This window comes from Sus scrofa, chromosome 18 (assembly GCF_000003025.6).
Source record: "Sus scrofa isolate TJ Tabasco breed Duroc chromosome 18, Sscrofa11.1, whole genome shotgun sequence".
NCBI classification, from domain to species: Eukaryota; Metazoa; Chordata; class Mammalia; order Artiodactyla; family Suidae; genus Sus; species Sus scrofa.
The window spans coordinates 17585295-17612436 of record NC_010460.4 but is presented as its reverse complement, the minus strand read 5'-3'; the positions used below and the strand labels follow the sequence as shown (position 1 = coordinate 17612436).

The 27142-nt window shown below is 35.2% G+C and overlaps 1 protein-coding gene across 9 annotated transcripts in view; it reads left to right on the top strand.

The window, feature by feature from the left end:
- Positions 1-27142, top strand: part of MKLN1 (muskelin 1) — a 338714-nt gene that overhangs the window by 220083 nt on the left and 91489 nt on the right. For 7 of the 9 annotated variants that reach the window (XM_021078931.1, XM_021078932.1, XM_021078930.1 and 4 more), the window contains 4 exons: positions 13-101; positions 9609-9718; positions 13565-13757; positions 24472-24549. In XM_021078931.1, the coding sequence (XP_020934590.1) occupies positions 13-101; positions 9609-9718; positions 13565-13757; positions 24472-24549 (470 nt within the window). Of the gene's footprint in view, positions 1-12; positions 4614-9608; positions 9719-13561; positions 13758-24471; positions 24550-27142 lie in introns of those variants that run through there. The other 2 variants (XM_021078935.1, XM_021078936.1) reach the window with 2 other exon arrangements.

The window sequence follows — 27142 nt, the reverse complement described above, 5'->3', positions numbered from 1 at the left end:
CTTTTTTCACAGTGGCTTAAAGAATGATTATAACAAAGAAACATTTACCTTGAAGCATAAAATTGATGAACAGATGTTTCCTTGTCGATTCATTAAAATAGGTAAGGTTTTTAGCATATTGGAATAGAAGTAAATTCTTTTCTTTTCTTTTTTTTTTTTTTTTTGTCTTTTGCCATTTGTTGGGCCGCTCCCGCGGCATATGGCGGTTCCCAGGCTAGGGGTCTAATTGGAGCTGTTGACGCCAGCCTACACCAGAACCACAGCAGCGCGGGATCCGAGCCGCGTCTGTGACCTACACCACAGCTCACGGCAACGCCGGATCCTTAACCCACTGAGCAAGGGCAGAGATCGAACCCACAACCTCATGGTTCCTAGTTGGATTCGTTAACCACTGCGCCACGATGGGAACTCCAGAAATAAATTCTTTATGCTCTCAGTCACCAAATGACAGCCTGTGGGCCAAATCCTTCAGGTTCCCTGTTTTTTCAAATAAAAATTTATGGGAACAGTGCCATACTGGTTTTTCACATAATGTCTGTGTCTGCTCTTGGACTATAATGAGAAAGTTGAGTAACTGCAAGAAACCGCAAAGCCCAAAATGTTTACAGCTTAGCTGATCCCTACTTTATAAATCTGTAACTAAATGACAGTTATTGCAAATGGAACTTTTTAAAAATACTTTCTGATTTCAAAGTTTCTTAGATTTTGCGAGATAAAATGGTTTCCTTGATTATTTAATGGAGGGTATCAGTTGTTCTAAAGTTGTATCATTGTAATACCAAATGCTAATGAGTTCCTTAAGGCAGTATATTATGGTTATTTTCTATTCGCTTTTGTATTTCTTTTTGTGTGTGAAAACATTGGTCAAACACAAAAGCTAATAAGTTGCGAAGAATATTTGAAAAATACTACCTGAAGCATGTGTTTATTTAGCAAGTATTTTAGCTTAAAGTATTTGTAATGCTCCCTCATAAGTAGTATTTTTAGAGTTATTTTGTTTTCCTTTAAAATGTGCTATTTAAAAGTTGGGAAGTTGAGTGCTTATGTCTTTGAATTTCCAACTACATTTCAAACTTTTGAAAATATTATGTTAAAATTGGGATTAAAGTAAATCAGAACCCTTAAAGAATGATAATAAAAGCCAGAATCCAGTGCTTTTATTTGGGAGAAAAATTCCTCTTTTAGAATGAACAGTTCCATAGTCATTGTTTGCCAGTCTGTCAAGAGTCGGACTGTTTATTTCATTTAATCAGTTCCGTTAGACAGAAAGAGTATCTGAGGTCTTAATAAAGGCTACTTATAAAGGGAAAACTACTTTTAGAATCATTGGGCTGTTCGGTGTGTTACTTTCTTTTATAAATATAGTTTCTTTTTTTTTTTGCTTTTTAGGGTTGCATCCATGGCATATGGAGGTCCCCAGGCTAGGGGTCGAATTGGACTACAGCTGTCGGCCTACACCACAGCTCATGGCAACTCCAGATCCCCAACCCACCAAAGTGAGGCCAGGGATCGATCCCACAGCCTCATGGTTCCTTGTCAGATTCGTATCCGCTGCGCCACAACAGGAACTCCTAGTTTCTGTTCTTATAATAAGTAATTGTAAGTAAAAACTTGTGGTTATTTACTTACTTATGAGAAGAAGCAAAGAATTTACCTATGAAAAAAAGCAAATTTTTAATTTAAACTCTTGGTGGTTTCTTCTTTCGTGCTAATGAGTGGTTCTTTCCTCACTATGCAGACCACCCATTTCTTACAGACTTGATAGGTTAAACAGTTTATAATCTTATATTTCAAATGTACAGTGAAAATGTCTTATGTTTTCATATGGTAAATTTAGATTTTACAGCTTTAAAGTACTTATTCAATACCTATAATTGCTTAGTCATGCAAAAGGAAATGTTCTCTCTCTCCTTTCTCTTTTTCAGTTCTTTTTTATTTGCACCTTTTGGGGCACATTTCCTATAGTCATTAGTTTTCTTTGAAGGAAAATATCTATTACTACTGCTTCTATAATTCTTAATCCTCTAGTATTTTTCATTAGAATAAGTATGAATAAAAGTCTCTTGAGGGAAGTTGAATATTTTCTTCCCTTAAAAATTTATAACAAAACAGAGGTCTCTTATGGATCAGTTAGACATTCAGCTGCTTGAAAACAAGAAATTGGACCCCTTTCCAGCCCTTTCTATCAGCCTTCTAATTGTAGGGCATGATGACATTTTTTATGTGACTCTGGTGGGCTAGTTTTATGGTATTCAAGCAAAATGTTAATTAGAGCTTTTCAAATAATTAAAGAACTTATTAACTCATTTGATATTTAGAATTTTAATATTATGTAACTTCATATTTCTTACTTTTCTGTTAAAAAAGATTAATAATGGTCTGCAATGTTTTTGCTTTCTAACGTTTTCCCAACATTCTCTTGAGAAGTTTTTTTTTTTTTTAATAATATGAGGAAAATGTGAAACTAAAAGCCTATATTAGGTTAGTTTTTTTTAGTTTGTTTTTTTTTTTTTTTTGATCGTTTCAAATAAACACTTCAGTGATGTGTAGCTTTCTTTTGGTGGTGTGATTCAGCGCAGGTATTTGTTTACCTGGTTGGGATAAATTGTTGGAATTCTTCTTAAAAGAAAAACTGTATTTGAATACTTTAAGTTTCTATCCTACAATTACATGTTTGAAAGCTCTTGCTTTATTTTTAAAAATAAGTTTATTCTTAACACAATTTCTAAATATAGTCAACCTCAGCCTTCAATCATTCATAGTAATGGAAGGGAACAGAAGCAAGGCTTAATTCAATAGCACATAATCTCCATATCATGCACTGACATCTGGACATGATAATTTGCATTTATAATGAATATAGCTTTTTCATTAAATTTGACTTAGACTGAATTTAAGTTTGTTTGCAAATTAACAAGGAAAATAAGCTCTTATTTTTGCTGCATGTCAGGGCTTAGGTTTTAAGATCTGTTCTGGATAATCAGCATAGCTGAACTGACTTTAGGTAAATTTTGCTTACCTTTCTTAGTTATCTTTTGTATAAAATGAGTATGATATTACCTTCTCCATCTAATAATAAGTTAAGTAGCTTGAGTTCTTTTGTAGTTTGTAGATGAATGGTAGTCTTTTAAATTTTAATTTAAGATCATATGTACGAAGGAAATAATTTTGTTTTGAATGTCTCTTTTTTATATCCTTATTCATAAAGCTTTTTTTCTTTTTTTTTTTTCATGGTTGCACCTGTGGCATATGGAAGTTCCCAGGCTAGGGGTTGAATCCAAGATGCAACTGCAACCTACACTGACCACAACACCACATCTTTTAACCCACTGTGCCAGACCAGGGATTGAACCTGCACCTCTGCAGTGACCTGAGCCACTGCGGTCAGATTCTTAACACACTGTGCTATAGTGGGAACTCCCATAAAGCTCTTGATGACATGCCTTCTTACATGCAGTATTTTAAGTCCTATAGAAAAAAGTACATGCACAAATATAATTTTAACTGCCATGTTATTTCAGCAGTCATTATTTAGAGGTTCTTAGATTTTTACTGTTTTTGAGTTGTAGGTGCTTTCACATGTGGTATCTCATTTGAATCTTATACTGGAAGATAACAGTTTTTCCTTTTTTTGGTTGAGGAATAAGAGTAGAAGTCAAATTATGTTTCCCAGACCACATAGCTAGTAAGTGATTGATCAGAAGCATAGCATTTAGTATGTGTTTGTATTCCTTATAATAAATATTGATTATGAAGCATCTGTCTAACACTTTGTGAAATGGGTATTAGTATTACTACACTCGCTTTACAGATGAGGAAACTGAAGTTTAGAGGTAGATTAAATGACTGGGCCAAGACCTTACAGGTAGTAGAAGGTAGAGATGGGATACAAACTTAAGTCTGTCGTTTTACAGGTGTTGAGTTCTATTACTAATGTGATATATGTAAGTTTTGTTTCCCCAGGTAGATTGTGAAATCCTAGGGGATGGCAGCTGTCTTCCCTTTCCTCAAATTTCAGAAGCGCCAAGCAAATTGCTTGCCTCATAGAGACATTGTATATATACTTTTTGAGTTTATGGCACAGTAGTTTACAGAGATTAATCAGTGGCTTTAATCATCAAGTGAATTTGATGGAGGAGAAGTTATATCTTTGTTCTCTAACCTTTAACAAATGTATTTAGCCTTTCCTTTAATTATGAATATAGGCAGTAGTAACTCACAGTATTTGTAATACCTGTGACTTGTCACAGATAGAAGTTACAAATTTTTCCCATCACATTATACTGTTGCAAATATTATCATGACTTTGAGATTAGATAATTATTAGACCTGCCACTAGATCGTGTTATCAAATGTGGTAATAAAAAGCACACATTTCTATGTCGTAATTTTATTATTTTATTGCTGTATTTCAATATAATCCGCTTACTCTGTAATCCTCTGTATTTTCCTTTTTGCATTTAAATCTGAGGAATGTTGGTCACAGGATTCACTGAACAGCCAAAAGGGGTTCACCACACAAAAAAAGCCAAAGATCCCATGCTGCAGTGAAGTCTTTGATAGGACTTAGTGTGGAAGTTGAGAGTTGGCCTTAGGAAGAAGCTTGGTTTCAGGTAAGGCCTGTGAGTAGAAGAAAAATTTGGTAAAGAAGAAGAGTTGTTAGTTGGAAGACCAGATTCAAGAGAGCAAGTGAAAGGTTTGAAAGGGAAAACCTCCTCAGTGGGAGATTAGGTCAGATGACTGAAAGCAAAGTGGAATGGGATCCAGATAATTGGTTACAGATGACTGGAAAGATTTGTCTTGATTCATAGCCAAGATAACAGTTGTATCAGGAAATAAGCAAGGTGATATGAAGGCAGAAGGAAGTACTGAGTCTTGGAAGGATTCTGAAGGAGTCCTGGTTTTTGGTAGTTGGGATGATTTGGATTTCTGTGCATTTTTTGGATTCTTGTAGCCTGGATGGATGTGGGAGCTTCACAGACAAGCTTTAGCTTTGGCTGGATTCAGTTTGCATTCTGAATCCTCAGAAGTATTAAAAGTCTAGGATAAGGAGTTCCTCTCGTGATACAGCGGAAATGAATCCGACTAGTAACCATGAGGTTGAGGGTTTGATCCCTGGCCTCGATCAGTGGGTTAAGGATCTGGCCTTGCTGTAAGCTGTGGTGTAGGTTGCAGTCGCAGCTTAGATCTGGTGTTGCTGTGGCTGTGGTGTATGCCGGCAGCCATAGCTCCAGTTGGGCCCCTAGCCTGGGAACCTCCACATGTTGCGGGTGCCGCCCTTAGAAGCAAATAAGTAAATTAATAAATAAAAGTCTGTGATGAATACCATGTCTTGGGGTGGGGACTAGACGGGGGAGGTGCCCTAATAGTGACCCTTCATGAGAGTGTGTGGAAAGGTGATATTTTATTTTATTTTAGGGCTGCACCCACAGCGTATGAAAGTTCCCAGGCGAGGGGTTGAATCAGAGCTGTAGCTGCTGACCTACACCACAGCCACAGCCACATGAGATCTGAGCCACATCTACAACCTACACCACAGCTCATGGCAACACTGGGTACTCAACCCACTAGGCAAGGGTAGAGATCGAGCCCACATCTTTATGGATCCTAGTTGAGTTCATTAACCACTGAGCCACAAAGGGAACTCTGAAAGATGACATTTTAAAAGTATACTATTAAGAGGAAAATTAATAGAGTAATAATAGCTGCTAATGATAACTAGTATTTATTGAGCAAGCACTTAAAGCAAATGTTCCAGTTACTGTGCTTTTTGTATTTATCCTATTAATCTTTAGTAGAATAGATGTGCCATTTTAGAGTGATTAATCTTGAATTTTTAAGATCTTCCAGAACCTGATCTTAAAATTACTGGTATCTTCTAAGAGCCATTTAGCCATCCTGACAAGTTTCCCAAGTGATACTGCCAGAACACGTTGTACATATGTTCCACACAGGTGCTTCATTGTGTTGAGATGTTGACTGCCCCTCCCATTCTAGAATCACAGAAGCCTACAGCCTAGTACATTCGTGTACTAAATATCTTATCTTTTTCTATGCATGCCCTTTTGTGAAAAAGCATGAGAGGCACTGATCCTTCTCATATCTTTATCTTATTATCCCATGGGAAAAACTGGTAGTTGAATCCTAGGATAGAAACTTGACCTTGGAATGGTGTTTTGGGGGTTTCTAATCTGTCTATCTATTTATATGAGGTGGGAGCAAAGAAAGTGTGTTTGGAGCTCCAATTCACATTTAGATTTCTGACATATAATGCGGAGTATATCTAATATGCAATATTAGTGTTGTTAATGCCACCAAAAAAATTATTGGTAAAATTTGAAATAGGTGTACATCATTCTCCTCATTCTGTATATATGCCTTCAGTATATTAAAAATTAAATATACTCTTCATTCATCTAAAATATAATTTGTGAGATAACTTCCTAATTAGCCTCCCTCCTACAATTGCTTAGAAGAATTTTAGTAAACAAACGAATATATTACTGACTTGAACAGATACAATACGAAGACTTTATTTCCTCCTAATTTTATTGAACTTGGACCTGGAACTTGAGAATGAATTTCAGATCTCTAAATAACATTATATGTCTAGTTACATTTATAGTCTGTGTTCTTGGGGCCTTGGGTTTAAGATCTGACTTTAATACTACTCAATGGTTATTGCCGTGATGTAGTAGATACACTTTTAAAATGGTACTGCTACATGAAGAAATGAACACCAAAACAGTGATAATAATTTAATATTCTTTGGTGTAAAACTTTTTGTAACTTACATTGTTTGCACATATAAACTGAAGGCCATATTAAACATCCCAGGAGTCCTGCATATATCCTGGTGACTGGTTTTTGCTGCTTCTGTCTTTACTCACATGGTTTCCTTTAGATGACAAAATAGGAAAGCATCTGACCTAATACATCCTTAGTTCTTCATTGAGTCCGATATGCTAGAAAAGAGCAGTGGACATGGAAATCAGTAGAGCTGATATCAGATGTTGTGGATATTGTTTTGATACTTAAAACTTGGTAAGTATTAGTTTCTTAAAGGTAGTTGCATTGCTTAGTCTGAACCATGTCAGTGTTATATTAAAATTGGTTGGCCTGCTTTGTGCTTTGAATCAGTCTTTCATCTATGCATGTTTTTGTAGCATCATTCATTGGTCATTTAGAAAATATGATGCACTGAGTTATGCAGATCTTTCAAGTGTTGAAATATTTCATTGTATATTTTTAAAAATCATACTTTTTATATTACTGCCAACCAGAAAAGTACTGGGGAGTAGATAAGCTCACAATGGTGGATACCAATTTTCCAAAATTCTGATTTTTTCCTCGAAAGCTTGAATTTTATTCTTAGCGACAAATACTGTCATTTGTTACCCTTGAAATGACAGGTAAATATCTAACAAATACCCAAATCTAGAACATCATAGATTGTCAATTTTTCTTTTAAGAAAGAGTGATATCTTACAGGGATGTTTCAATGGCTGTTTCAGCTCATAATTCGGATGTCTAATACAGGATTTTTTCCTTGAGACAGCCATCATGCTTTGCTCTGCAGCAAAAGTGCTTTATGTGTACTTTCCATTGTGTCACATGGAATAGTAATAAGATGTATAGTTAAACAATAGGGATTTATTAAAATTAATTTTTATGCATCCGCAGAGACATTTTTAAATGAACTGTCTTTTTGTTTTTTAAGTGCAGCTGTGTGATGGTGAGGACTCCAATTCAGTTCATGCTATGTTAAGGAATAGTGGAACACTTTCATGCTACTCCTTTTGTGGCACTGCCAAGATGGCAACAGTTTTATTCACCACTGACTTTGTACCATAAGTGCAAATGTCAGTACTGTTTAAAAAAACAGAAGGCTGCCAAGTCCTAGTTTTATTATGAAAAATAGTTTTGACCACATGGGACCTCTTGAAAGGGTTGTGTGGCTCCCCAGGAGCCCATGGATTGCAGGTTAAAAACCTCTTCTCTGACCCGTCATTACTGATGGGAAATGTTATCTTCATCCTGCTTTACATTCCTCTGGGTCCTTGAGATATTTGGATATTCTCTTCAGTGATTTGATATCCTTTTCCTTCACTAATAGCAAGCTTATAATTACTTTTTCTTTTTAGTATGTTTATTTTCTTCTTATTTATATTATTTTAGATATTTTGTATTACTGATTTTTTTTTTCAGGTCAGCTTGTCCGGTTACATGTCAAGAAAAAAAAAATTGGATATATACCTCTAGGCTTTAAGATTGCATTCCATTTATAATTAATTTGAGGGGAATTAACATGTTTATTACAACATTGAGTTTTCCCATCTAGGAACATATTATATCTTTTCATTTATTCAGTTCTCAAGTAAAATTTTATGTTTTCTTAAGTATATCTTGCATATTTTAAAGTTTGTTCTGAGATATTTTAAGCTTTTTTTGCTATAGGAGATTTTTTTCATTATATTTTCCAGTTTTCTTAGGTATAGGGAGTGTTCATTTTCATGTGTTACCCTACATATAAACTTTAAGTGTTTTTCATTTAAATTGCTTGAATTTTTTAGGTAGGTAAGCTATATCGTCTTCAAGTGATAATATTCTTAATTTGCATTTTTTTACCCTTGGGTGAGATCTCCCATATAGTGTTGAATAGTAGAGATATTGGGCTTCTTTGTCTTGTTTTGACTTGAGTGGAAATACTTACTGTTTCTTCATTAGGTTTTCTTTTGAGGTTTTTGATACTTTTAAAAAAGGTCTAGATAAAAGTTTTCTTTTGCCTTCTGTTTCTTATATTTTAAGAGTTTGTTTTTAAAGTAGATTCATTAGTTTGCTCTTAGCATGTATTGAGGTAATCACGTATGTTTTTCTTTTACTTTGTTAATATGGTGAATTACATTAACATTGCTCCTCTTGAACCAACTCTCCATGCCTAGAATGAACTGTTTGGCTACAGTGAAAACCTGGTAGAACTTTTCTGCAACCTTTTTTGTTTTTGTTTTTGCTGCAGCTTTGGCATGTGGATGTTCCTGGGCCAGGGATTGAACCTGCACCACAGTTGCAGCCTGCACCACAGCTGTGGCAGTGCCGGATCCTTAACCTGTGACATCATAAAGGAACTTCCTTTTTGCAACCTTTTTTTAAAAAATGATTTTAAATTTTGAGTATACACTCATAGCCAAGATTGTCCTTAAATCTGTTTTCTTTTGGTTTTGTTTTCAGGGTTATGTTACTTTGATAAGTAATTGACTTTCCAGCTCTCTGTTTAAATTATATAGTAATTATTTGTTTCTTGTGCATTTGGTAAAATTTGCCTGCTAAATCATCTAGCCTTACTCTTTTGGTGGGGATAGATAAATGACCAGTTTGAATTTATCTTCAGTGTTTTTATTATTAAAGTAACCTCATGATGGCATGGATCATATCTTTCTTATTGCTGCTGTGGCTGGAGCACATAATAGTACAGTGCTGGGCATATAGAAAGTATTCAGGAAGTTTGTTGAATGAATCCTGGTAGGTTTGAACAGTGATTTTACTTTGCTAAAGTTTTATTTGAACTATGTTAATTTTCTTTTCTTTCTTTCTTTTTTTTCCCCTCAAAGTTCCACTCTTATCGTGGGGACCCAGCTTTAACTTTAGCATCTGGTATGTTGAACTTAGCGGCATTGATGATCCTGATGTAGTACAACCCTGTCTCAACTGGTACAGCAAGGTAGGACTGTATTTTAAAATCCTGATTTCATGTTTCATATGCCTAAACTAGAGAATTGTGTCAATCTCTTATCTTCATTGAGAATATTGAGACTAGTAATAATAATTATAAAGATTAATCAACATGTATTAAGCATATACATTTTACCAGCTTTTAAGCTTTTAACAACTTATTTACTCATTGCCACTCTATGAGATGGTACAATTATCATCTGTATTTTACAGATGATGATGAAGCACAGAGCCTAAAGCCACACAATTATAAAGTACTCAGGGCAATATGTAAACTCAGACAGTCTAGCAGTAGAGTCTGCGCTTATAGTATGATGCCCATCTGACCCTGAATTTTGTTTGTAACCTATATTGACAGAAATATTTAAATATGATTTTTGGTGGGGTAGTTTTCATTCTCAGTTACACATTCCTCCACTGTGTTTGTGTTGAGTAAAATAGGACTATTTGCTTTTCCTTTTAAGGCCCTAGAATTTGAAATAGTTTCTATGAATATTATGACTATTCTTATAAGGAGTATAAAAATGATATTTAACAATTTTATCCATAGGTCATTTTATATAGTAGATGCAGCCTGAAAAATGTGATTTTAAATTATTGAGAAATAGTAGTTCTTGTCATGACTTTGTGGGTTAAGGACCCAGCATTTTCTCCCCGAGGATGTGAGTTCGATCCTAGCCTTGCTCAGTGGGTTAAAGATTTAGTGTTACTGTAAGCTGTGGCACAGGCCCCAGTTGCTCTGGTATTGCCATGGCTGTGGTGTAGGCCTGCAGCTGGAGCTCTGATTCGACCCCTAGCCTGGGAACTTCCATATGCTGCAGGTGTGGCCATAAAAATAAAATTAAATAAATAAATGAATAAATAATTGAGAAATGGGTGTTTTGGTTTTTTGAATGCCTTTTATGCTCCATCTTTTTTCTGATGTGTATCTGACTCTTTTGGCTCTGTTTTGTTTGGGGGAGCTCTTTTTCTTGTGAAGGGATGATAAAGCTTTAGTTTAATCAGTATTTCTTGATATCTTTATTTGCAGTTAGGGGAAACTGATCTCATAGGAGATTAGGAAGCAAATACAGGTTTTTTAAGGTTTAAGCACATATAGTTCTAAGATTTTTTTAATATAGTATTTCAGCTCTTTCCTGCTAAGCTTAATTAAAGAACTTTTTGATGAATTATTTTTTGACATTTGGTTATATTCAATTTAGAATAGATGCTGACTTTTAGTATTTTCTATATCTTTTATATATTCTTGCGTTAGCTGTAATACTATAGTCTTTCAAGGTAGAGAGTATATATTTTAAGCATTAAAAATCACCTTTATAGTGTTATGCACATAATAAATGCTTAGCTTATGCTTAAAAATCTTCCCAATTCTATTGATTCTTTTACAGAAATAATGATTAAGCTTTTCTGGTACTGGGAAAAAAAATTTTCTCTTTAGCCTCTGATGTGTACATGTGTTTTCTTTACTGTAGAAATCTCTTGATACCATAGGAAGTTGCAAATTTCACCTCTTTTTCCCAACATTGTGGAGAGATTATATTTGAGAACTTAAAATTATTCAGTTATTCACTTGTCAAGTTCTCTATATTTATTGTGGACCTCTAGAAATTAAATCTTCACCCTCTTTGAATTTCAGTCCTTTTTTTGAAGCACTAAAATTCTATTATTTTGTAAATACTCTCCTATTTGTATCTGTTTATGGCCTGGGAATTCCCGCTGTGGTGCAGTGGGTTAAGAATCCAGCTGCAGGCGCTCGAGGTGCGGGGTCAGTGCTTGGCCTGGGAACTTCCATATGCCTCAGGTTCGGCCATTAAAAAAAAATTTGTGTACAGACTGATAGAAAATGTAAAATATGGATGTTATTCATACTCCTGAAATCAACATGATAAAAAGATATTACTGTTTAATATTGTTCTAAATAGTTGTAATAAATCTTTATTTAGAGACCAAGCTTAAGAAACGATTAATGTGAAGTTAGTTTGGATATAGAATCATTCTTTTGTTATTTGATAAGAAAAATCTTGGTTAACCTCTAGTGTTTAAGGAAAAGTGTTTTGTTGACCTTTTATTAATAAAAAAAAATCATCCAACTATAAACTGATTAGTGTTTAAGTACTGTATATTTTTCTACCCATAGTAGAGAAAAATACGGGTAAATTATATTCTTGTTTGGTTATTATGTGTTGCTTCTGTATCGTCGATTTCTTTTATTAATTTTTATTTAGGAAAATTGTGGAAATCCTAAGGTTAATTTTTTAGAAATTCTTGAAGTAATTTTTTTTTTTTTTTTCCTTTTTAGGGCCACACCCGCGGCATATGGAGGTTCCCAGGCTAGAGGTCAAATTGGAGCTACAGCTCCCAGCCTACACCACAGTCACAGCACTGCCAGATGCAAGCCACGTCTGCAACCTACATACACCACAGTTCATGGCAACGCTGGATCCTTAACCCACTGGGCAAGGCCATGGATCAATCCGCAACCTCATGATTCCTGGTTGGATTTGTTTCCCCTGCGCCACGTCAGGAACTCCTTGAAGTTATTTTTTTAAAAATTCTTCATTGAGCTTGTTTTTTGGCATTCATTCTTTTGGGAGAGATTTAGTAAATTGAATATATGTCTTTTTTGGGTTGTAGTTATCTAACATTTTTACTTTATAGCTGTGTAGTAGATGAAGTAGCCCAGGTTTTAAAAAAAAAAAATTATAGGAGCTCCCATCATGGCACAGCAGATACGAATCTGACTAGGAACCATAAGGTTGCAGATTCGATCCCTGGCCTCGCTCAGTGGGTTAAGGATCTGGTGTTGCCGTGACCTGTGGTGTGGGTCACAGACATGGCTCAGATTCTGCATTGCTCTGGCTACTACAGCTCCAATTAGACCCCTAGCCTGGGAACCTCCATGTGCCGTGGGTGCGGCCCTAAAACGACAAAAGAAAAGAAAAGAATAAAAAATTATAAAACTTAAATCATCTCCAATGGTTTTGAATCATAAAACCTGTCTGAATTTGAAATATATGACTATTTGATAATATTTGTATTATTATTTGACTTATTACTAAGAACCAAGAACAAAATAGCATAGATATTTATGTATATTATTTAACGGTTTCTATTTTCTCAGTACCAACATTATTATCTGAGTAGTAAAATTCTTGGAAATTACCTTTTTTTTTTTGGTCTTTTTGTCTTTTTAGGGTCGCACCTGTGGCATATGGAGGTTCCCAGGCTTGGGGTCCAGTTAACACTGTAGCTGCTGGCCAACACCACAGCCATAGCCAGAGCAAATGCGGGATCCAAGCCGAGTCTGCGACCTACACCACAGTGCCAGATCTTTAACCCACTGAGTGAGGCCAGGGATTGAACCCACATCCTTGCGGATGTTAGTTGGTTTCACTAGCTGCTAAGCCACAGCAGAGACTCCAAGTTTTTTAAGTAAGCTTTGACAAATAGTTTTTCTGGTTCTTTTCTTGAAGATTCAGGCTGTAGAATTAAGCCTAGTTTCATCTTTTAATATTTTTTATCTTCATGAAATACACACCTGTGTGTATTTGTGTGTGTATATGTGTACCTCTGCATGCATGTGTATCTTTGTCACCTTAATATCTTTCTGCTACATACTTTGTGACCTTTGGAAAATTATCATAATTGACTGAGCTTCAATAGTGAAGATAATAGCGATACTAATGAATGATTAATTAGAATGATGCTTATTTATGCTTAGTATACTTAGTTAATGCTTAGTAAATGCTCATTTTACATTAATGATTGTCACTTATTATTTCCTACCATAATAACCAAATCTCTTCTTATCTTATCTTTTCTTGTGTTCCAGTAGTACCGCGAACAGGAAGCCATTCGCCTTTGCCTAAAACACTTTAGACAACATAACTATACAGAGGCCTTTGAATCACTGCAAAAGAAAACCAAGATTGCACTGGAACATCCCATGTTAACAGATCTGCATGATAAATTGGTATTGAAGGGTGATTTTGATGCTTGTGAAGAATTGATTGAAAAAGCTGTAAATGGTATGTTGTAAACATGTAAACTTAGATTGGTTATTAAGGTGATTTTAAATATATGCAAGAAACAGGTTTTTTTTTTTTTTTACAAAGAGTACAGTTTATGCCAGTTCTTATTAGCTCGTTTCTTTCTTCCCTCTCCCTTTCACCTTGTAAAGATGTTAGCTCCTTGAAATAGGGACTACTTTTAGTAAGACAGGTCTGTAATGTAATAAGACTTGAAAAACAAGAACGAAACATATTTGAACTCACATATTTAAATCTAAGTTATCATCCTGGGAAACCATGCACTTAGAATGCTCACATTGACTAGCACTGAACCATGTTAGAAAAAGGCTTTTCATGTTTCCTTCAGTATCAGTAACCTACTCCTTTACATATTTTTGTTGACAGCAAATTGTCATTTTTTAAAAAACAGTGTGATTTGAGGGTAGGGAGTGCCTGGATAAACCAAAATTTTTTATTAGTTTATAGTTAATAATGAATGAGGATATTTGTATTGGAAACATGGTCTATGTGATATGGATGCTACATAATTGCTGATTTTTCTTGGGGGCCTGTAATCTTGCTTTGAAAGAATGTGAATGCTAGAACATAGTATCTCCCAAGGTAATTATTTTGGAGGATGACGCCAATTGAATATTTAAGGTCTGGTATGTTATGTTATTTCAAATAAGGAACTCTCTTGTTGCTGTATAGAATGACATCCTTTTAAAAAATCTATACTTCCATGGTAACAAAGGACAGAATAGGTGCTTATGGTATAATAAAAATAAATATTTGGTCTTTCTCTCCTTCCTAGCACACAGCTCCTAAAACTCTTGGGATTTGCAGGGTGATAAGAGTATATCTTTTGTGTGCATACAGGACTGGTGGCTGGGGTCCCTAGCTAGTTTCAGATCTCCAGAAAAACCAAACCGTGTGATTAGAGGAATGGAACTTTCACCTCTGAGAAGATGGGAGGGGTCACAGATGGTGTTCAGTCACCTATAAGCAATGTTTTAATCAATCTTGCAACCTCCAAAAAAGCCCTAAAAGTAAGGTTCGGAGAGTTTCCAGTGTGGTGAACACATGGAGAAGCTGGAGAGAGTGGAATGTTTGGAAAGAGGCGTATATATGCGCGTGCACAGGCACACACACCCACACACCCCTTCCTCTACACTTTTCTTCCACTTGGCTGTTCCTGAATTGTATCATTTATACTAAACCAATGATAGTAAGTAAAGTGCTTTCCTGAATTCTCTGATTACTCTAGCAAATTATCAATCCTGAGGGGGGTTGTGGGAGCCCCCCAGATTATAGCTGTTAAGTCAGAAATACCAGTGACTTGGGCCTTGTGATTGGCATCTGAAGTGGGTGTAGTCTTGTGGGACTGAGCCCTTTAACTTGTGAAGTCTGACACTAACTCCTTGTAGATGGTATCAGAATCAAATTGAACTGAATTGTTGGACACCCAGTTGGTGTCAGAGAGTTGGAGAAATGTTTGGTGTAAGGAGAAGACCTACTCGTTTGGAGTCAGCATTGTAGGTGAAAACAGCTTAATGCTCAATATGAACCTTGTGGAATGATACAAAGGCGTATAGAAGTTCTGTTCGTTTTATAGAAAGAAATAAAGAATAATAGACTTTCTCAGTGCTCTCCTTTTGTATATTTTAATCTTATCACTGTCATTCATTATTAGTAGGTACTTATTTATCAGATATTGGTTGACTATCTTACATCTGGAGAAAACAGAACCAGTACTGCCTTCTTTGTGTTATGATAACAAACCTGCCTCTCAGCCTTGTATATTGTTACTGCTTATTGATAATGATACTTGCAAATAAATTATTACCATGTTTGGAATAGAATGTACTTTGGAATATATTGTAGAGCATATATAATAATTATTCTCTTACCAAACCATCAAAATGGCGCTAAAGTATATATGTATACATATATATGCCATTTCTGAGAATGAATTCTGTATTTTTTTAACCTTACAGTAGAGGGCACAAGTAATTTTACGGGGTTTTTGTTTTGTTTTAAATATTTTTGTCTTGTTTTAATATTTTTAGGCAAAACAAACAAAACCCACCAGCAATTTTATATAATTATTAGTCTAAAACATGTTTTGAAACTGTCTCTTTAGCAATATACTCACTTAAGAGAAGCTGTTAAAGTCATGTGCAACTCTGCTACTGTAAAGACTTAATTAACCCTTTTAACTTTAGAAAGGAACTGAGTTTAGGGAAATTGGTAGTAACCATTTGCCAAGTCATATTTTTTGTACTCTCCGTTGGCTTGGAACAGTGTTTAGTTAATAAACATTCCTTCCAAGGTTGTTCAGTTTGCTGTTGACTTCACTGATGATGATTTGTTGGACAAATAAGGAAGTAAACACTGCAGAGTTTTTTGGCTCCTGCTCCATAAAAAACATAGCAAAGAAGGGCAAGAAGTTCCTTTCCTGGTAAATCGGAAAGTCTGGGGAATCAAAAGCATTTTTCAGGTTTCTTATAGTGGAGAAAACAAAAACCACATGTAGTGGTTCAGAAATGGTCTATATTTTAAGAACATGTTGACTATATTCATTTCTCTAATACACTCCTTATTTGTCTAGAAACATCGCTCATTTACATTTAATTTCATTAGAGGTGATTCCTTCACGAATCATTGCTACTTTTCTCTCTGACAATGCCAGGAAAAAAAGGTGGAATCCAGGTGATGATGGGAAAAAGTAATCACCCAGGAACAGGAAATACTTAAAGAAAACCTTCTTTTGCAGTATTTATCTTATGTGCTAATGAAATAAATTTTGCTTTTGTAAGATAAAGGGGGAGAATAAAGTTTAAAGTTTAACTTGAGGTCTTTATCTCCCTCCCTCCTTTCTTCTCTCTTGCCCTCCTTCTTTCTTTTTTCTCTACTTACCCCTAATCCCTACCCTTTATTTCTCCCTTCCCATTCCTTGGTTCATGCAGTAGTTGTTAATTACATGATAGGCCTGTTTCCTTCTTAGAATGTTTTTTATTTATTTTTATTTTTTTTTTTTTTGGTCTTTTTTGTTGTTGTTGTTGTTGTTGCTATTTCTTGGGCCACTCCCGCGGCATATGAAGGTTCCCAGGCTAGGGGTTGAATCGGAGCTGTAGCCACCAGCCTATGCCAGAGCCACAGCAACGCGGGATCCGAGCCGCGTCTGCAACCTACACCACAGCTCACGGCAACGCCGGATCGTTAACCCACTGAGCAAGGGCAGGGACCGAACCCGCAACCTCATGGTTCCTAGTCGGATTCGTTAACCACTGCACCACCACGGGAACTCCAGAATGTTTTTTAGATCTCAAATCTTGTTGGAGTTTCCTTTATGACAAGTTTTTTAACTACAAATTCAGTATTAATAGATATTGGGCTATTTATATTTTGTATTTCTTCTTGAATAAACATTGGTTCCTTGTGTCTTTTGAGGAATATGCCCATTTTATTTAAATTGGTGAATTTATTGGCATAAAGTTGTTTATATCCCATTGTCCTTTATGTGATATCATATTCTTGATATTGGTAGTTTTGTCTGTCATTTATTGGTATTCTGCTTAGAGAGCTATCAGTTTTAAGAAAGTTTTAAGTTTTGGTTTCATTTTTTCCTCTTGTCTTTACTCTCTATTTCATTGATTTCTGTCTTTATTATTTCCTTTTACTGCATATGTTGGTTTTAATTTGTTCTTTTTTTTTTTTATTGGTTTCTTATTATGAAAGTTGAGGCCATTAATTTGAGGTTCTTCTTTTCTAATGTAGACATTTGGTATTAAGAATATACCCTTAAGCACCGATTTAGTTATATCTCACAAATTTTGCTGTATAGTTTTCATTTTTGGACCCTTGGACAAAGTGGGTATTAGCGGCAGCAACTCTCCCTCCCTCACCACCTGCCCCACCCCTTTGCGCAGTTGAAAATCCACATACAACTTTTGACTCACCCAAAACTTAACTGCTAATAGCCTGCTGTTGCCTGGAAGCCTTACCAATAACATGGTCAATTAACACATATTTTGTATGTAATATGTATTACAGACTGTATTCTGACAGTAAAGTAATCTAGGGTAAAGAAAATGTTGTTAGGAAAGTCATTAAGGTAGAGAAAATACATTTACAGTATGTACTGTGTCGATATTTTAAATTTACATCATCTGTTCACAAGATAAGTTGTGTATCAATAGCTACATCAATATTGCCTTGAAGTTCCTCTCGTGGCTCAGCAGTAACAAACCCGACTAGTATCCGTAAGCACGTGGATTCAATCCCTGGCCCTTCGATCCCTTTCATTGTTAAATATATTTTTAATCTGGGGTTTTTGGAGATTCTATATCGGATTCCAGGATTGCTCTGAGTTTATGTCCTAAGTGGATATTGAACTTTGCCAGTTTTTCTCTACCTTTTGTGATTTTCCTACTCATATGTAAAATCATAATATTTGATTTTCTAATGTTAAACCTCATGTATACTTTTCTATATATTTTTTTGGCATATTTTGGGTTTAGGCAGACTAGTGTTTTGTTAGGATTCTTCCAACTATTTTTGTTAGTAAGAGTGGCCATGTAATTTTTCTTTCTTGTACCTTCCTTTTCAGGTTTGAATAATTATTAGGCAAATTTCACTTAAGGGGTTAAGAAGTTAAGCTTTTCTTCCTTTTTTCTAAATAAATGTGAGATTTGAATTAATCTCTTTCTTAAACACTTGGTCAAGGTAACCATTGAGCTATCTGTGCTTGGGATTTGCTTGGGGGATTATTTTTCCCTTACCAGTTCAACGTCTTTAAACTTTATTGGACTATTCAGAGTCGTTTGGTTGGTTGTAAAGTTTTTTGCTCTATGTTTGATGTTGTCTTCTTTCTCTCTTTAAGATTAATATGCTTTTTATAATAACTTTTGAGGTGGGTGCTTAGCTTATTTTCAGACTTTGTTATTTTCCTATATATGCATATAAGGATATACATTTCCTTCAACTTATTTTTCAGTTTTGAGGGAACATGGGGAGATCATTTGGGATGCAGAGGTGTCACTTTTTCATTTCTTTTTAGATCTTGAAAGGAAAAAAAATTCATTTTGCTTTGTTTTTAAAGGCACCCAAGGCATATGGAGGTTCCCAGGCTAGGAGTGGAATCAGAGCTACAGCTGCCGGCCACAGCTACAGCAACGCCAGACCCGAGCCCCACATCTGCGACCTACACCACAGGTCATAGCAACACTGGATCCTTAACCCATTGAGCGAGGTCAGGGATTGAACCCGCAACCTCATAGTTCTCGGTCGGATTCATTTCCACTGTGCCACGACAGGAACTCCATGAAAGAAAATTCTTGAATACATGGACTGAAAGCATTTATTTTGAAAAAATCTTTATCCAGCTTTAATGTTTGTAGCATTTTTATAAGCCACCTGAAGGATTCAAGCTTATGACTGATTTTGAAAAATTTAACTTGTTCATAAAGTTTCCTTGGCATATCTCTTATGGGTTTGAGATAACTTACTGTTTACCAATAAAACATTATATTAGAAAACATTATATTAATTAACATATTACTCCTTTTCTTTTTGACGTCATGGACGAAGATTCTTAAGTGTGTTATTTCATTGAAAATGGATGCTAAATATAACCTACTCCAGATCTAATCTGGATTGTTTGTTAATAACTCATTTTCCCTGAGAGGCAGTAATATAAATTATAATTGATTAAATGAGGGTAATCTATCATGTTTCTCTATAAAGTGCCACATAGTTTTTTTTTTTTTAAGTCCTTTTTTGTTTGGTGTGATTAGATGGCTTAATGTTATAAAATGATAGAATATCAAGAAGTCAGTTAAATAGAGTTGAACAATAGAGAGATGTGAGAGGATTGGCATTTGCGTTTCTAACTTTCGTGACTTATGGTAAACCGTGATATCTCTAAAAGAGGTATTTTGTTTTGGTTTGGTTTTTGGTAGAAAAGCTAGCTTTTCAAACTAGCCATGTCTTGTCTGGAACAACTTCCAACCAACAGGAATACTTCTGGTGAGGAAGTGATCTGGAATAGTGGCAAACCAATTTTCCAGAGAAGAAACAATACATTAAAAAGCCACAGGAGCCAGTAGGTTTTTATTTAAGAGCGGAATTACGTTTTTACCTTTAAATTTAAATTATATGTTTCAACAATTTTAGTTGTATCACTCTTTTATTATAATGGATATATTTAATATTGCAGCAGAATCATCTGGTATGGTGTTTTTTGTTTCCCAGAGTCTTGCCTTTTTTGAATAGGTAAAATTTGCCATGTCTTTTATTATAGTGTTTATCTTAGATTGTAATTAAAAAACTGTTTGTTAGTTATATCGATGTTTACATTTACGTGAAATCTATGAAGAGTTGAGAATATTTTGGACTTTGAAACTGGTTTAGAGTCTTTGGGCATGTTATTAATTTCTCTGAACCTTGATTTTTTAATATTTGCAATAATTAATAATGGCCATTGCTTACATTTATTTTAAGGAATAAATGAGTTAATGTGATGTCTTGCACACAGTGGGTATGCAGTAAAAGTCAACTCTTTGTGGTGTCTTGTACACAGTGGGTATGCAATAAAAGTCAACTCTTCTCTCTCTGGTAATTTTTTTAAAATAGTCCCTGCCAGATTTGGTGATACTATATCTAAATAATTTTCTTCAGGTTTTCTTATAGTCTCCAAGGAAAAGTAAGAGATAGCAAAGAGAATTGTCTGTCCTTTAGACTAGTGAAGAGAAAAGGAATTTACTTGAGACAGAGGGAGGGAAATTAAAAAGTTCCCCAATTTTTTTTTCTTTTTTTTAGTATTTGCTTGACTACTCTGCAAGATGGTGATTTGTCAGAGTGCCATCATATACTAGGAATAGGCTTTATTAGAAGTAGGAGTTTTATGAACAGTTTGTTTTAGAATAAGGAATTTGGTAACATTAAGATGACTTGGAGGAATTGTCAGTCATGTGGCTAGGAAAGTCCCTCTACACCCTGCCCTTTTTTTCCATTCTAAGCATTTACTGAGCTTCTCTGATGTTATGCTATTAATTATCATTACTTAAGAGAAGATTAATTTTATCTATCTAAAGTCAACGTAATTACTAATATTTTAAATTTGGAGCACTTAATATTTAAAATTTTGTAAATAATTTCTTCTGTTTGCCTGATTATAAGTCTTTTGTGCACATTTAGCTCTCTTTGTCCTTGTTAAAACAAGCTAATGTCAATGCACAAAGTACTGGTTATTCACGAATGTGTCTAGTGAGGTGTGAAGAAGAGACATTTCAGGGGTAACAAAGTGTGTGAAAATGATTTATATTGATAATATCAATATATTACAAAGTTCTTCCAAGGTTTAGAAAAGAGTTCCGCATATCTAGTTTTGTGGCCCTTCCTCTGGTAACAATAGTGCTTGATGCAAAAGAATTGGGATAATATAAGGATAAAGAAAAAAATCAAAATCAATCTAATTTTACCAACTAAAGAAAATCACTTAACTTTTTGATGTGTGTCTGGGTTGCATACTTTTTCATTTGTATGTGTGTGTGTATTTACAAGATGATTTTACAAAAATTATGTAATGTTTGAGACTTTGCTTTTTTAACTTTGAAAATTCCTGACAATATTTTCATAGGACAGTTGTGTTTGATAGAAGAGAAACTGTGAAGGTCTTGATGGATAGTGCATTTGTAAGCTTTTCAGGTTAGCTAAAGAGTGGGGATAGAAGGATTGGTTAAAGAAACAATTAGAGAACTTAATTTTACCTGCAGTGTTCAGAATGACTTTAAAGATCAGGAATGGGGTCCGTTATCTAATTATAATTGTTCCTGTGATCACTGCCTTAGGAGCTCTTAAAAGAATTTCCCCCAGTGGATTGTGATTTCTCTTTCAGAATAGTCACAGAAGACTTAAGGGGAAAGAGGAGATGGAGACTTTTCTAAGATGAACATAAGGTGGAATCAGCCAGACACACACAGTTCGAGTAAATATATTGGTTCTAACAGTGGTGGGATCCTAGTATGCCAGAATTTGGTAGGAACCTCAGGCTCTATCCAACTCTTAAACACCACTTTTACAGATAAGGAATTTACTTATCAAAAGTCATGTAACTAATTAGTATGGGAGACTTAGGTAATATGGCAATTAGTTACTATTTAAAAATGAAATGTCTTACATTTCTGATTTTCTCTATTTTTGCTTTGTATTTTTCAAGTCTACACCTTCCTTATTTCCTTTGGTTTTCTACTCATCTTTTTATAGTCCTCTCTTTTACTCTTTTCTATCTCCTCTTCAGTTAGCTATTATGTAGAATTATTGTTTTAAAATCGTTGTTTATATTGAATAATTTTATCTTCTCTCTTTAAGGTTTTTAAAAAGGTTATTTAACTTTCATGTGCCTTTCTCAAAATGGAATAAAATTTATTACTGTATTTTACTTCTATTATAATTCTAAATTTATGATTAATATTTTTACTGTCAGCTTGTCATTACTGTTGATAGAAGCCCTACCACATTTTATCTTGGGTGGGGGGAGGAAGGATTTCCAATTCTTGTAATGGAAAAAGAGTTTTGGCCAGAGCAGGATGGGACAAGAGTTGTCAGAAAAACCCATGGGGGTATAGATTATGTGCTAGAAACATTCTCACTAAAATAAGTTGTGAGTCTTACTTGTTCCCCTTACTTTAACAATTAAAATATAACTGCTAATTTATGAGTGCTAATTTAAGAAGGAGAGAACTTTCTTTTTGCAAGAATTTTTAAAGTGCCATAAGCAAAGAAAAAAAGAAACTAGCTAATTTTATAGGGTGGAGATTTTCAGCTAAACCCATCTGAAAAGACTTAAAAGCTAAAAGGTGGGGTTACCATTGCATTTCATAATTGCACATAAAAGAAAGAGATTAGAGAAGTTTCTGTAAGTTACATAGTCTCTGGCAAGTATACAAGTCATAGAGAACACAGTTTTTTTACATATGAATCCTTTGGAGAAGTATTTGCTTTCAGTGACTAATCAAGCAAAAGGGAATCCTGTATTCAGAATGAGATTAGAGTCAAAAGACAGAATTTATAGTAAAACTTACTTCATGAATTATAATCTGTTTGGACTCATGTAAAAGAAAACCCTAGTTTAAAAGTAAGGAAATGTTGGCGTTCCCATTGTGGCTCAGCGGTAATGAACCCTACTAGTATCCATGAGGATGCAGGTTCAATCCCTGGCCTCTCCCGGTGGGTTAAGGATCCAGCATTGCCATGAGCTGTGGTTTAGGTTTCAGACACTGCTCGGATCCTGCATTGCTGTGGCTGTGGGGTAGGCTGGCAGCTGCATCTCCGATTCAACCCTTAGCCTGGGAAATTCCATATGTCGCACATGTTGCCCTAAAAAAACAAAACAAAATAAAACAGTAAGGAAATATTATACCACATAATAAAAGGTAAGGTAGATTTCATGTTAGTTGATTCAGGGATCCAGTTTCTTTATCTCTCTCAGCCCTGTCATTATAGAGTTGATATCATTCTTACACAGATGGGCTATAGAAATTGTGTACATTGCATACAGATATAAAATTTTCCAGAAGAATAAAAATAGGTTTTTCTTCTCTGATGTCTGTTTAGAAATAAGAGGACATTTCCTTGAAGTTCCCCCAGCGATACTCATGTTTAATTAAACTGTCCTTTTTAAGGGGCACAGGATTAGGGCTTGATAATAATTTGGGGTAGAATTGATGTCTGTGGGGAGTTTAGTCTCCATGACCATCATAGTATCTAATGTAACAACTGGTTACTATAGCATAACAATTCGTCTTAAGAAGGTTTGGGAGTTCCTGTTGTGGTTCAGTGACTAGTATCCAAGAGGACGCAGGCTTGATCCCTGGCCTCGCTCAGTGGGCTAAGGATTTGGCATTGCTGTGAGCTGTGGTATAGGTTGCGGATGCCGCTCAGATCTGGCATTGCTGTGGCTGTGGCATAGGCCAGCAGCTGCAGCTCCGATTGAGCCCTTAGCCTGGGAACTTCCATATGCCATGGGTGCGGCCCTAAAAAGCAGGAGAAAAAAAAAAAAAAAGAATGAGGTTTAGAATTTATTAATGAAACAGATGCAGGAATTAAGCATAGTGAAATGTGAGTCCCAGCTGCACCACTTAAGAGCTCTGTGGTTTGGGTTAATTCATTAATTTCTCCAAATATATATCTCCATATCTGTAAAATGAAGATGATAATGCCCAATTCATAAGGCTGTTTTAAAAATTAAATCAGATAAGTTAGATAGCACAGATTCTAACATTTACTATTCTATAAATATGTAACTGTTACTAGTACTTTTATCTCTGTGCAGTTTTGTATTCAAAGAAAACTAAAAATTTTCACTTTAAAGGATTAGTTTTGTTTTTTCCTGAAGATACAAGGGCCTAGACCAAAATAGTTAGGAGTTCCCATTTCCATCTGTAGCTTTTTTGTTTAGTAGTACAAAAATGGGGAAAACTTAGTAAGTTTAGTACCAGCTGCCACTAAAAAAGCTTGTTTAATTACATGATTGTGTCAACTAATACTTTGCTCTTTGTATTTGAGGTAACATGAAAACTGAAGTGACACAGTTTATGAAAATGTGCTATGTTTTAGTGACATATTAGTAATTTTACTTAGTGTAGGCTTGTACATTTTGGTTTTTTGCCTTAATAAAAAAATGTAAGCTGTTAAGTTGTAATTATCTCTCATTCTTTAATATTTGCAGATGGCTTGTTCAATCAGTATATCAGCCAACAGGAATATAAGCCACGGTGGAGTCAAATCATTCCCAAAAGCACCAAAGGTAAGTCCTAACCTCTAGGTTGTGGGTCCTTTTTTTTTTTTTTTTAATCCAATTTTATCAGTTTCATGTGTACAGCAAAGTGAATCAGTCATACATATAAATATATCCATTCTTTTTTCCCCTATAGGTTATTACAAACTATTGGTAGATTGTCCTGTACTATATAGTAGGTTCTCATTAATCATCTGTTTCATAGAGTAACGTGTTATTCCCCCCTTCTCAATTCTTTTTTTTTTTTTTTTTTTTTTTTGTCTTTTTTGTTGTTGTTGTTGTTGTTTCTTGGGCCGCTCCCGCGGCATATGGATGTTCCCAGGCTAGGGGATGAATCGGAGCTGTAGCCACCGGCCTACGCCAGAGCCACAGCACCGCGGGATCCGAGCCGCGTCTGCAACCCACACCACAGCTCACGGCAATGCCGGATCGTTAACCCACTGAGCAAGGGCAGGGACCGAACCCGCAACCTCATGGTTCCTAGTCGTATTCATTAACCACTGCGCCACGACGGGAACTCCCCCCTTCTCAATTCTTACCTCCCTCCCAACAGTTTCACCTGTGGTAACCAAAGGATTGGTTTTGAAGTCTGAGTTTGTTTCTGTTTCCTAAGTAAGCTCTTCTGTATCATTTTTATTAGATTCCACATATAGATAATATCATATGGTATTTATCTTTGACTTACTTCACTTAATATGATAATCTCTAGGTCCATCCGTGTTGCTGCAGATGGCATTATTTCATTCTTTTTTATGGTTGAACAGTAGTCTCTTGTATATATGTACCATGCCTTCTTTATCCACTTCTCTGTTGATGGACATTTAGGTTGCTTCTGTTTCTTCTATTATAAGTAATGCTACAATGAACATTGGGGTACATGCATCTTTTCAAATTATGGTTTTCTGCAGATATGTGTCCAGGAGTGGGATTGCTGGATCATACCCTAGTTCTTTTTTTTTTTTTTTTTTTTGTCCTTTTTGTCTTTTTAGGGCCACACCCACGGCATGTGGAGGTTCCCAGGCTAGGGGTCTAATCAGAGCTGTTGCCACTGGCCTATGCCACAGCTACAGCTACACCAGATCCAAGCCACATCTTCGACCTACACCACAGCTTACGGCAATGCCGGATCATTATCCTACTGAGCGAGGCCAGGGATCGAACCCACAACTTCATGGTTCCTAGTCAGATTCGTTTTCGATGCACCACGACGGGAACTCCCATACCGCAGTTCTATATTTAGTTTCTTAAGGAACCTTCATACTATTCTCCATGGTGGTTGTACCAATTTACATTCCCACCGTAGGTTGTGGGTGCTTTTGATTTAATGTCCCAGTTTCATTTGTCCCAAGGTCACTCAAGTTTCACAGTACCCTATTAATGAAAATCAAGTGTTTAAAACAAAACAAAAATTCTCAACTAGATGGCAGAGTTAGTTTATTAAAATTTTTCTTTTAAACCTTTTTGCTTTATGGCTATAACAGAAGGTTGAGCATCTTTTACACAAAATACCATCATTAACTGCTTTTTGTAGAATTGTAAATTTATAGCCTATTGTATTGTGATGCCAAGCATTTGTCCCTGAAGAAGCTTAATCTCTGCAAAATTGCTCACTAAAGCTAATAGAGCTTATGAGAAAAGTAGAAATGGGACGTAGCAGTCTAAATCTATGGAACTTTATAACCAGATACTAATAAAAACTAGTGTACTTATCCTAATAAAAATAAATACTAGTAGGCATTTACATTGAGCATCACAATAATTTTGTAGCCTTAAACCTTGGGTCTCATGCTTCTTTCTTTGAGCTGTGGACCCTATAGGACATTTGCTTCTAATAAAGACAATGTCTGTCAAAACTTAAGATCTGATCCAAGATATAGTATTTTCCATTTTTTCAAGTGGGAGAACTTTTTGTCAAAGTACTCTCTGCCTTGTCAGACGGTTAACATAGTGGAAAGTGCTTGTATTTAAAGGAAGTCAGTTCTGTGGATGTTCAGCTTTTGTCCTATGGTCTTTCGTATATTGTTAAGGCCTTCATTTTAATTGTGAGAAAGCTTTCCCCTGATAATATTAAACATTAGCATACTGAGAAAACTGCTTATGAGCCTCCATAATGGCAGAGTTAAATAAGCATCATTTTCCTATCTTATCACATATGATGTAATTTTCTTCAAAGAAGTGCATGTTGTAGCAAACAAACTGTAGTTGTATATTTGAAAACTGCATTAAATAAGTAAAGTGCAAATGTATTGACAATAAATTTATAGTGTTTTCTTAATCTGTTCTTGAAAGTGGCAATACTACTGATTAGAGGGAAGAAAAAAGAAAAAGGACAAAACTTCAAAACTAATGAGCTGCAAATTCTAAACTTAACTATTAAAAAGGAGAAAGAATTTGCAGGAAACTTCTGAATGATTAGTGCTTGAATATAGATTCAGTTTTGCATTTTAGTTACAATAGGATAAGACTGAAATTTCAGTCTTTTTCATAATACCCCTGTGAATTTAGTAAAAAGTTGGGTGTACCGTATTTTACGTAGGAGAAAGCTGATGTAGGGAAAGTAATTAGCTAGAATAATATATTTTAATTAATTGGAGAGTTATAA